This window comes from Sabethes cyaneus, chromosome 3 (genome assembly GCF_943734655.1).
Source record: "Sabethes cyaneus chromosome 3, idSabCyanKW18_F2, whole genome shotgun sequence".
In the NCBI taxonomy this organism is placed as follows: Eukaryota; Metazoa; Arthropoda; class Insecta; order Diptera; family Culicidae; genus Sabethes; species Sabethes cyaneus.
Genome location: NC_071355.1, coordinates 250,600,320 through 250,612,187, shown reverse-complemented (window position 1 = coordinate 250,612,187; position 11,868 = coordinate 250,600,320). Strand labels below are relative to the sequence as shown.

The window sequence follows — 11,868 nt, the reverse complement described above, 5'->3', positions numbered from 1 at the left end:
ATTGTAAGCCCTGTAAACATATACTATGTATTGATAGTTAAAGATGATGGGGTTTTTACGCCTCCTTGAGAGCGGTCGATGTATGATCATCTCAAGGAGGCTTTTCCCCATTCAATCCAATTCATAAAGGCCTGTATGGCCAGATGAATAAATAAATAAATAAAATAAAAATTTGAAATGATTCGGTTCGGCAGTTTTCGAGAAATCTAGCTCACCGACTTTGAAAATACGGTTTTGAGAAACGCGCGTTCAAAGTTTCGCGTTCCTTCTAAAATCGCTCAGACACATCGTTACAAATATGCGTATAACTTTGTTAGTATTTGCTGGATTGGCATGAAATTTTCTGTGTGCATACTTAAATATATGTATACTATAATCATGAAATAAACAGAAAATCAATTTTTCGGAAATTCTAACTGTATGTAATCCCTTAAAAATTTCGGTTGCAAGTTTTTGGAGCAATTGGAAGTGTTTAGGCATCATTTAGTCCAAATAGTTTCATTGAAGAGTTGGAAGTACACAGAGTGGGCCATCGTTAAGTACTGTCACGTAGTCCTACATCAAATAAGCGGTCGTTTCTCGTACGAAACCCCGCTGATTTTTTGAAACAGTAGAAATACTGTAGAAATTGATTCAAATCGAATTAGTAATATGTCAAATATCATTTGCTTATTGAAAACAGGACAAGTTTGTAATCATCACTTCTGTTTTGAACAACATTTACGTTACTTTTGCTGCCAATTAAACGAGCGGCCAGCTTGTTTTTCCGCTTCGACATAATTGCAGCCCGTCGAAATTGGCTGCAAATATGGATGTAGCCGTTCCATTCCCGTCAGTGGGAAGTTGTACACAATGTACGGAACTCACATGTTGGTTTGGTGGGAAGCATTTAATTGAAAAACTAATTTGCCAAACCCTAGCCCGAAAAGGGACGTAATTAAACTGCGGGTCAACATTTGCTCCGATACCGCCGTTTGATTGCGCTGTAATTCGAGCAGGTACAGAGAAGCAACGAAAGATAATCAATTTTCACTGTTCGATTTTCCGGGCTTACATTAGGCTGGCTTTCGGCAAAGGGTGAAATGCTTATTCAAATTTGTTGTTTGGTTTGTAATTAAGTACACAAATTTAAAGTAAAATTCTTATCCTAGATTTATCATCAAAAGCTGAATGAAAGTGAAAGCATGATGATTGAATTTCCTGCCTTTGATTTGTTGCTCTTGGGCAGTAATTGCATCACTGTAGCCAATTTATAAAGCAAATTCGATTATCGATCATCGCGCGGTCAATCAACGGAGTAAATCCGGTTACCAGCGGGCGTCTATCGCGCCCGCTGGCAAAATATAATCGCCGTCAGGATTCAATCTAGACGTCGAACGCCAAAGGACGAATCTGGGTCACATCCAGAGTCTCGCCACTCGCTCTAGCTAGTGCGATGATCAACAGATATGACATTATAATACCCTTCCTCGGTGGCTTGTAGTTTGCATTTCACAACATGGCACTCACGATGGCGGGTTGTTGGCGAGTGAGGATGACGACATTTTCAGTGCGATGCTAGCGAATTGGGTGAGTAGGCGGCGAAAATTGGCGCCACATTGTCGCCCTTGCCGTCGACGTCGTTGTCGACATCCTTGTGTGCTCGCTCACGATGCAGGATGGAAAAATTACCCTCTCTGTTGTTTGTTTGTTTGTTTGTTCGTTCGTTCGTACGTTCCCTCGTTTGCAACCATCCGAGAAGGCTGCGATGCTGTCGCTCTGTGGTGGTTCCTGGAGCGGCAAAAATTGCGTTGCTTCAAAATTATATTATTCACGCTAAATCATGCTGCGCTAAGCGATGTTACTCATGATTGATTGAAATTGCGAACGTTATTAAGGGGTTGATTAACGAGGAAGATGATTTTGCGTCCTCAAAACAAGCACCAAATTGATGAATTATAATTAAATAATTTTTAGACAATTCACAAATCATTTTAGCTTGTCTTGTTTGCAATTACTTTCTTCCCGGGTAGGATGTTTTTACGCGACTGCGAATATTTTCCGCATTCGCGGAAAATTAAATTGTGATCTTTCATTTTTGGCGAACGATTCCACCCGTGGTTTGGGAAACAGTATAGTATGATGATAAAATTTAATTTTTCATCGTTCGCGTCACATTCAGCGAACCTGTAAACCGGCGAGCCAACTTCGGCAGCGGCGGACAAAGCGAACCGTCAGTCGTCGTCGTCGTCATCGGATTCTGCCAGCGATTTCCCAGCGGACACCCCCGTCCTGGCTGGACTGTACCATGCGGTGAAAGCGGCGCGCGGCACTGCAAACGATGCTACGATCAGGATCGCAGATGGCGCTGACTGTTTCACCGTCAAACGCCGTTCCTCTGTTTGAATTGCATTACGCGAACAACGCAGGTTCCGCCACCGGCTGCACCGCACAGCCAACTGAGACTGAGTTGTTGACGGTATAATTTTGCCCCACGGAGCAGAGCGAACGGCTTCGCCGGTGTGTTGTTGTTCGGTTAGACACAAATTGGTACGAGGGTAAAACCACGGAACACTGCAAGTGGCCCGGCGCATGTTAGTCGCACCACATCATTGGATGCGAATTGGATCTCCTCCTGGTACACAACTTTCGAATGGTTCAGCAGAATCGTAAATCATGTTTTCGAATCCGAAATTAGGGACGACGATGTTTTCGGCGAACGAGATCCCTCGGGGGCAGATCTTTGAAATTTCCAGCATAATTAGACTGCTTTCTGTTGGAAGAATAACTTTGCGCTGTTAGTGCAGGAAGAAAATGTTGATGTAGTGTTGAACTCATTGCATAGCATGCACATACTATTATACATATAATATAAGAAACACAACGGTTTGCGTGTTTTAAGCTCAACGCCGTTGAAACGAAAATAAACCTTTGAAATTCTGCATAACTGAACCATTCTAAATTTGTTTTCAAAGTAACCCGAGCGATAAAAGACAAAATAATATCAAACTGTCATGGAACTCGATGCTCGATTAACTTAACATCAAAATTTGGTTTTGTTTTGACATAGTTGGTAATACAACATAAATATCTAAATTTTACTTCTTTAATCAATACATTTATGGCAGTTAGTATGACACTGACAGTATGACACCCAATATCTGCCATCCCCTTTTCCGTTTGTCAAAATACTCCCAAAGCCCAGGAAACTATCACAGACAAATAAAAATTGTTCCAACTAACCTGACAGTAATAAGAAATTTTGCAAATCAAAGCACTGACATTGCATTTCACTACTGTTTAAGTCATAAGTTTCACTAAATACTATGATTTGATCGTAATTGAAATTCACCGCTATATTTTCGATTTTTTACCATCGATTTTTCTATTAATATTTGTCTACCCTTTCACTCGTCGAAGCATTCGCGAAAGTTAACTTGATGCCCATAAAACTTTGACGTACCACCCAAATAGTTATTTGAAAAGATATTATAAGGATTTTGTCTAAAGTGTTGGTTTGAATTGATAGGAAAAACTTCAATTCGTTTCGATCGCAATCGCTAATCCACGGCAGTCATTTGTTGACACGTAACCAAGACGACTAACATGGATATGCCGTGGTGCTAACCTAAATAATTGACCATGCAATGGAATAGATATTTTTACTATTAAATTAACGATTCATAACATTGAAGATTTTGATAACTTTGAAGACTGAAGACTTTAAATCCGTTGACTTTGACTGCGAAAACTTTGACTTTAATAACATTGAAAACTTTGACGTTTACGAATTTACAGACTTTAAAGGCTTTGTAGACCTTCAAGACTTTAAAAACTTTGGAAACTTGAAAAGACTTAAACAAACTAAAGATTGAAAATTAAAAATGAAATACGAAAGACTAAAGAACGCAACCTTTTCCTAAAACAGTCGAAATACTGCTAAAAGACTGCCGATGTGCTGCTGAAAAACAACAGAAAAATTATTGATAGAATGCTGAAAGACCGCTGGAAGAATGCTAAAAGACTGTTGAAAGATTGCTGGGAGACTACTAGAAAATTGCTGAAAGTGTGACTGTTCGGTGGCTTCCAGAATACTGCAACTTTGAAAATGTTAAAGACAATTTGAACAATTTTAAAACTTTGAAAACTCTAAACACTTTGAAACCATTGGAGACATTGCAGACTTTGAAGACTTTGGCGGTTTGGGGGCTTTTAAAAACTTCGAAGACTATGAAGAGTTTGAATGCTTTGAGGAGTTTGAAGACTTCGAAAACTTCGATTTGAACTGATTTGAAGATTTGAAAAAAATTCCTTTTAACAGTCTCTAAGTCCGGAAACTAATGGAACAATAGTAAATTGAAAAGTTTTATTGTATCCCAATTATAACTTTTTTGTTTCAAAAGGTAAACAACAGTACTCATTTGTTTGGTTCAACCATTTAAAACAAAGAGAACCGAGTAAATCTCATAAAAGTGCAGTTACAAATATTTTCAATAAATAAAGGAGCAATATTTCTGAACGTCGGATAAAGTGGAACGTGTAGCTGCATATGTTCTCCGCGGTATCGACAACTTCCGGCGGTGTAGAACCAATGACAATTTGCAACTGGTTTACCTCACCAGCGACGAACCCCTTCAGGGAGAAGAAGTGTTGCTAAAGACCGCTCCAAGTGAAATCGAAATCGCTATCCCCGTCAAAACTCAAGGGACGCCAGGAAATCGACCTGATACCGTGAACAAATCTGTCACTATTCACACAAAATGTCCGTTCCTGGATAAGAAGGGCATCGTGTGCAGCTGTGGCCGAATTGGCTCCCTTTCAAACGCACCGACCGCTAAATTTCTTTCCCAATTAACATCCAATTGCCCATTGCCATGGTGGACAAAGCACCAAATTGTAAACTCACTAGAACACCGAAACCAAAGTACCAGTAACGAGCTGAATGCTCAAATGGTCACCTCGAACAAAGTACTCTCAGAAAAATTCACGTCTGCAGACACCACCCGGAAATCCATCCCGCCAGCAGCACCGCACAAGAGAGGCGTGTGGGAGAGGCTCGTCTGATCGGTACAGATGGCGCATTAAAGCAATCATGAATTGTCCGAATAAATCGGATGACGAAACTGACCAAACAGCTGGTCGTACGCTCTACACTTCGGAGTTGTTGGACGTTAGCCAAGTGGATTGGATCGAAGGAAGGTATGCTGGCCACGTGTCCAGCCCACCGCAGCCTGCCACATTGCACTACCTTCACTATATCAGCATATTTGTATACTTGGTACAGCTCGTGATTCATGCGTCTGCGGCCCACTCCATTTTCCATTTTGCCACCAAATATAGATCGCAGAATTTTACGCTCAAAAACCCCAAGCACTCGCCGATCAGCTTCGTTTAGCGTCCATGATTCGTGTCCGTAAAGGGCCACCGGGAGGATTAGTGTTCTGTAGAGCGCCAGTTTTGTGCGAATTTGCAAACTACGGACTTCATCTGGCTACGTAATCCGTAGAAAGCCCGATTCGCGGCAGCAACTCGCCGTTTCACTTTATCGTTGTCACATGTCATGAGTGTACCAAGGTATATAAATTCCTCCACTACTTCATATCGTTCCCCATCTAACCTCGACTCCAACACCACATGGGCTCCCACGTTCCCTACCAGCAAGCATATACTTCGTTTTGGCGGTGTTAATGGTAAGTCCCAATCTCGCCGCTTCCCTTTTAAAAGGCCTAAAGGCCTCTTCCACTGCTCTACGGTTGATTCCGATGATATCGACGTCATCCACAAAACCAAAAAGCATGTGAGATTTCGTGATGATAGTTCCATTCCTTTCCACGTTTGCCCTTCGCAATGCACCTTCCAAGGCAATGTTTAATAGCAGGTTAGGGAGTGCACCCCCTTGCATCAGTCCATCCAACGTCACGAAAGCTGCTGAGGTTTCACCCGCTATTCTAACGCATGATTTGGATCCGTCCAACGTCGCACGAATCAGCGTAACTAGTTTCGTCGGAAAACCATGTTCCAGCATTCTGCCACAGCAAATTTCGTTTAACTGAATCGTATGCCGCTTTAAAGTCCACAAACAGATGGTGTGTCTGCAAGTTGTACTCCCGAAACTTGTCTAGCGACTGACGCAAGGTAAACATCTGTTCCGTCGTGAAGCGACCCTCACGAAAACCAGCTTGGTACTCGCCGACGAAGGACTCCGCTAACGGTCTCAGTCTGCAGAACAAGATACGGGAAAGCACCTTGCAGGCAGAATTGAGCAATGTAATTCCTCGATAGTTTTGAAAATTGGGCAAATGAGGCCATCCAACCACTCCTCCGACATTTGTTCTTCCTCCCAGATCCTGACAATGATGAATTGCTGCGTACAGCCGCTCGCTCCCCGCTTTTAGAAGTTCAGCCTGGATACCGTCCTTCCCAGCAGCCTTACCGTTTTTCAGCTCACTAATTGCCTTTTTAACCTCCTCCTGTGTTGGTGGCTCCACAGCTTGACCATCGCTTACAATTCCTATCCTGTCCCTGTGGATCTCCGCGTTCACCTCTCCATTCAATAGTGTCTGGAAGTGCACCTTCCAGCTGGCTGCTACCGCCGGCGAGAGTCTGAAAGTGCTCCTTCCACCTGTCTGTGTATCGCTCCTCTGCGCTCGCGTTTCTTTAGACGATGGATTCTTTTTTCCGCAGCTCTAGTATCTCTGTACCTCTCTATTTTGACGCGTTGCCGCAGTGAGCCTGCGAATTCTGGTCTGGTTCTTTTCATTTGCCATTCTCTGGCATTCAGCATCAAACCAGCTGTTACGCTGTCTTCCACGCGTCGTGCCTACCACCTCTCTCGCAGCTGTTTCGATGGTAGTACCATGGATGTTCCTCCTCAGCCCATTTATATCTTCTTCTTCAACCTGCTGTTCTATGATTCGTTGGTTAAGCTTCCTGGCGTACTCCAGTACAACGCCGTCTGCCGTTAACCGCTGGATATTGAAACTCAGCGTCCTCTCAGTGCGAGCTTTCGCCGTGTTCGACAGCCTTGCGCGAATCTGGCTTACTACGAGATAATGGTCAGGGTCGATATTTGGTCCCCGAAAAGACCGTACATCGATAACATCCGAAAAGTGTCGACCGTCAATCAAGACATGATCGATGTGAGAGCTACAGTCTCCATTTGGATGCCTCCACCGGATAACTCGTTGCTTTTGTTTTCCCAACACTACGAAACCGACTCCATGTTCTGCTTTTTTGCTGCCACTGTCGTAGATGTGGTACTTGAAAGAAGTGCCTGCTATAGGGTCTACTGCACGAAACTCGCTTTCTCTGGAATTTAGCCATCGAACTTCCTGAATAGCAGCGATCTCCACCCCGAGTTAATGCAGCTCACGAGCAAGCAAGCCAGCCCGTGCCGGTTCATGGAGAGTCATTCGGACATTCCAAGTACCAAGTTTCCAATCATTATCCCTTAATAATTTCCTTGTCCCTTGCCGTGTCCTATACCGATTGTTCCGTCCTGAATTTCTTTCTTCGTTATTCGTGGTAATTGAGTTTTCGATATACTACCTCACCGGGGTCGCGATACCTACATCCAGCCACGTAGCCAGGGGGGCCTGGCGGCCGACATCGTTTTGTATCTCTCATATTCTTTGAACATTCTCAACTATGTAGCTCTCCGTTATTCGGAACATTCGGCATTGACAAAGGCGACGAACTAAGGATATAGAATAGAGACTTGGTACCTGGAACTGCAAATCGCTCAATTTCGTTGGTGGCGACAGGGTGCTGCTCGATCAGTTAGAACCCCGAAAGTTTGGCATCGTGGCACTGCAGGAGATCTGTCAAAAAGGCGAGAAGGTGTCTCAAGCAGCACACTTTTGACACTTTTAGTTGAAAAAACCTATTTACGACAGAAATTGGTTCTAAATCAGTTGCAATAACTGCTTTATAACAACTGTGCTAGTAGGGGTGGAGGATCCGTAGCGGCAAAGCCCAATTTTACCAGAGCGGTGGAGCGACTAATGAGCTGGGAACGGGCTTCGTAGTGTTGGGCAAAATGCAGAATCGCATAATAGACTGAAAAGCGATCAACGAGAGGATGTACGTATTGAGGATAAAAGGGCGTTACACGACGGTAGACCCGACGACGACATGACTGTATTGACGTCGATTTACCGATGAGATAGTGGCAGTTGCGTCAGTGCCACAACAAAGAGCTTTCACTGATACTAAAATTGTTGAAATCGGTTGAGCGGTTCCGGAGAAAATCATGTAACGTAAGGATTTTTTGCTTTGACATTGACATGACATTTTTGCTTATCACTTTCAAACGAAACGTCGGACCACAAAACAATTCAAAAGTGATAACACCTTTCAAATAAGCGTAATAGCGAACGAATCGGTTCAGCCATCTCCGAGAAACGTACGACCGAGACCGAGAAATTGTACGACAATGTTGCAAAACACTCAACAATCACACAACCTTCAATTTTCAAATCAATGTTGACGGACAGTTTCACTAATTACAGACAGAGATATTTCAGTTCGAAACACGTGGCTAAATTTTATTGTAGGAATTCTGTCATGACGTGTACGAACGAATGATAGAAAGAAGAAGGCTTTATTTATGCGGGTTTTGCGAAGTGACAACGGTTCATTCTTAGTCAGTTCAACCCCCAGGCTAAATCGGAGCCCCCGAAAAAAGCGAACAATGAATGTACTAAACTGTCCGATAATTTCAACCAACGTGCGCGTTTTCCGTTTCTTTTCGTTCATGCTAAAGGAGGACGCCATGTGCTACGTTTGGATCATTCCGGTTGCGATAATCGATTTGTTTATGTTTACCAATATTTACTACTTGTGGGGATATTTCGAGGTTTGGATAACCAATGCATTCCTCACTATTTTGTTGTTCAATGCGACTGTAAGTATATTAACAACACTTTGAATTTGGCGAAGATTTTTCATCAAATCTATTCGATTTAACGCTTAAGCTAAGAACAGTCATCCTCGTTCTGAATCGCAATAAATATGAACAGTTTCTGGAAAGGCTTGCTGTCGTGTACAAAGAAATTGAGGTTAAAAATTGTGATTTGTAATTGTAAGAACTGCTATGAGTAGCTTTTTCTCCATTTCAGGCAATTGAAGACCTCGCGGTGCAGAGAATCATAACTAGTCTCACTAAGCGCGCAAGAATGCTGACTTTTTGCAACTATGGCTTAGCAATGTTGGTCGATGTGTGCATATTAGCTTATCCACTGTATATCGAGGAACGTAAATTACCATTTGAAATCTATGTTCCTTTCATGGACGTCCGGAAATCACCCAGTTATGAAATTGCCTACGCCATTCAGGCATTGTGGTTAATTCCGGCCAACTGCATGTACATTCCGTTAAGTAATTTTTTCTTCTCGGCGACTTTGTTCGGTTTAATACAGATTAAGACGCTGCAGCATCAGCTGACCGTACTCAAAGCTAATACATTAAGAAAGTGTTCGATAAATCTGAACTTGACGATCAATAAAATTATCGAGGATCATTTGCGGATCATAACTTACATCGAAGACATTAATTCGTTGCTTGGCTTCATCTGCCTCGTTGAATTTTTATTGTTTGAAATTATGATATGCGTCCTATTATACCATATCTTTACGGTAGCTAGAAGCTCTTAAGAAAAACAGTGTAAAAATAATAAAATACGGACGGTAATTTTTAGACAAATAACTACAGTCAAATTATCGTAAGTGGATGTTACATCTTCGGAGCGACGGTGGAGCTATTCGCTGTCTACTGGCACGCAAATGAGGTTCGCGAAGAAAGCGTTCGAGTCGCCGAGGCTGCTTACAATGGATCATGGATCGATATGGATAAGTCAGCCAAAAAGAAGCTCCTGCTGATTAGTCTCAGAGCCCAGCGTCCGTTGGAGGTTGGAGGACTTTAGAGCATTTGTTGCGAAACAGTTTTTCTCCATTAACTTTGTGCGCATTTTCAGATAAAACTGGGCAACGTTTTTCCGATAACTCTAGAGATGTTTCAATCACTGCTGAATACATCCTACTCATACTGTACGTTGCTGAGACGTTTTAATAACTAATAACTGTTTGTATTGAATTATCCTACTTGGGATGCAGTGAGAACCAGTAGTTACCAAACACGTTAATTTCAAGTCTTTTGCACCGTATTTTGATCTCAATAAATGATTTGATTGACGTTGATCGGTATTTCCGATGGAATATTTGCCAGCTCAAGTTTGCCGACCGGACCAGTACAAAAAATTGTCGAGCAATAGAATCGCAAAAAAAAAACGCATAAATAGAATACAAAAAGCACTCGCCAGCTAGCGTCGAAACATATTTCGCGTATGGGAAAAGCTTTTACAATGATAAATTAAATTTTTCATTTCCCCTCCGTCAGATGGACAACACTCACAATAATGGCTGCGCCATTGCAGGAGAAATTCCGATGCTGCGCTATCAACCATATGGCGCACCCATCAAATTGGCGCCAGGTTGTTGCCACTATTTTTCGTTCGGGTGCTGCGATCATCGCAGCAGCCAATGGAATTTTTCGTGTACATATTTCGTGCTAGGTTGTTAGTGCATTTTTACTGCACTGCTTCACACTGGTTTACTAGATTGCAGCACATTTCACATCCGTTCGTGGTACAACAATCGAGCACAACGAGTGCTGGACTCACAGGGCGACTTACCGCAGGTCCGTTCGAGTCCCACCACTTATAAATACAAATTGGTTCCAAAGTACGCCGCAGGGAGGCCGCAGCTGCGATTAAACGCTCGAGTGGAGTTATGTTCGCTTGCTAAGAGCTGTGTGGAAACTTTCCAATGTCCACCGTGTGGAGGCTCTCAACACATGCTGCACTTCAGCAAAGCAGCCAATTTCGAGAAAAGCTGTCATCTTCAAAATGTGTACAGAACTCTTTGGTTTGAAATTAATTGAACATTTTATGTTTTCCCAGCAGATTTTGTGTGCCATTCCACAGAAAAAATATAGGTTCAATACAAGCTGGGCGCAAACAACAATAACAAACCTGCTGGCCCGCCTATTGCTTTGTATTCACTTATATCAAGCAACGGAGCACTTGATTTGTGCGAACAAATAAATAATAAAATAAAAATACTGAACCAATACCTAAATATTTGCTTTAAGGTACAAGAAGTAGCACAAAAGTTAGTTGGAAATTGAATAAAACCCGTTGGCAGGGAGGGCCAGGTGTTTGCTCGATTGTACTTATCAGTAGAATGGTGAAAAATTGCTTCCAAACAAAGGAAACCGCTTGCTTTGTTAAAGAACCGAAAACGGGTCCTTCCTGGTGGTCGTTTTTAGAAGTCAATCAATGGCTGTTATATTACTCACGTATCGTGTTGCCAAGAATAAAGAAACAGTGGATCTAAGTTTTCTGAATCGTTCTTCATTCGTTCGAAGAACCTGAACGGTTTTCCTGTATGTTCGAATGTAAGTTTTAATTGTTTAACCCCAATCGAAACTTATAGTATTTATAAGATTCTATTTTTACTGTTGGGTTATGTCAAACAACTCTTTGAGTAGTAACACGTGAGCTATAAGTGTTTATTTTAGGGTAAATTTATGAGAAATTTGACACTTAAAGTTCAACTAAGTTCACCTGTTTTCGTTCCAACCGTTTCTCAACCTTGAAGTCATTTCGCTGACAGCTGTGGCTACGCTGCCGTGAGAAACTTTACCGCACCGAGAAGTCCCGCAGTGATATACATCCGCCCGTAAATCTTTCTGCGCATCCCATTCTCCTGACACACCGAGAATACAGCGTTGTTAATTGCTGGTCTACACAGGATCCCTGAAAATGGCCGAACCAGCGTTTGTCGTACTTTGGCGTCTCGTCCAGAAAACATTTATTCGATCCGTTCCCGT

The 11,868-nt window shown here is 42.4% G+C and overlaps 1 protein-coding gene across 1 annotated transcript; it reads left to right on the top strand.

Annotated features, from left to right (window-relative positions):
- The first annotated feature begins 8,671 nt into the window (after positions 1 to 8,671).
- LOC128741072 (odorant receptor Or2-like) lies at positions 8,672 to 10,054 on the top strand. The gene is made up of 4 exons (XM_053836648.1): positions 8,672 to 8,884; positions 9,099 to 9,614; positions 9,677 to 9,886; positions 9,953 to 10,054. The coding sequence occupies exons 1-4, from the start codon at positions 8,672 to 8,674 to the stop codon at positions 10,052 to 10,054; spliced, it is 1,041 nt and encodes a 346-aa protein (XP_053692623.1).
- The last annotated feature ends 1,814 nt before the right edge of the window (positions 10,055 to 11,868 follow it).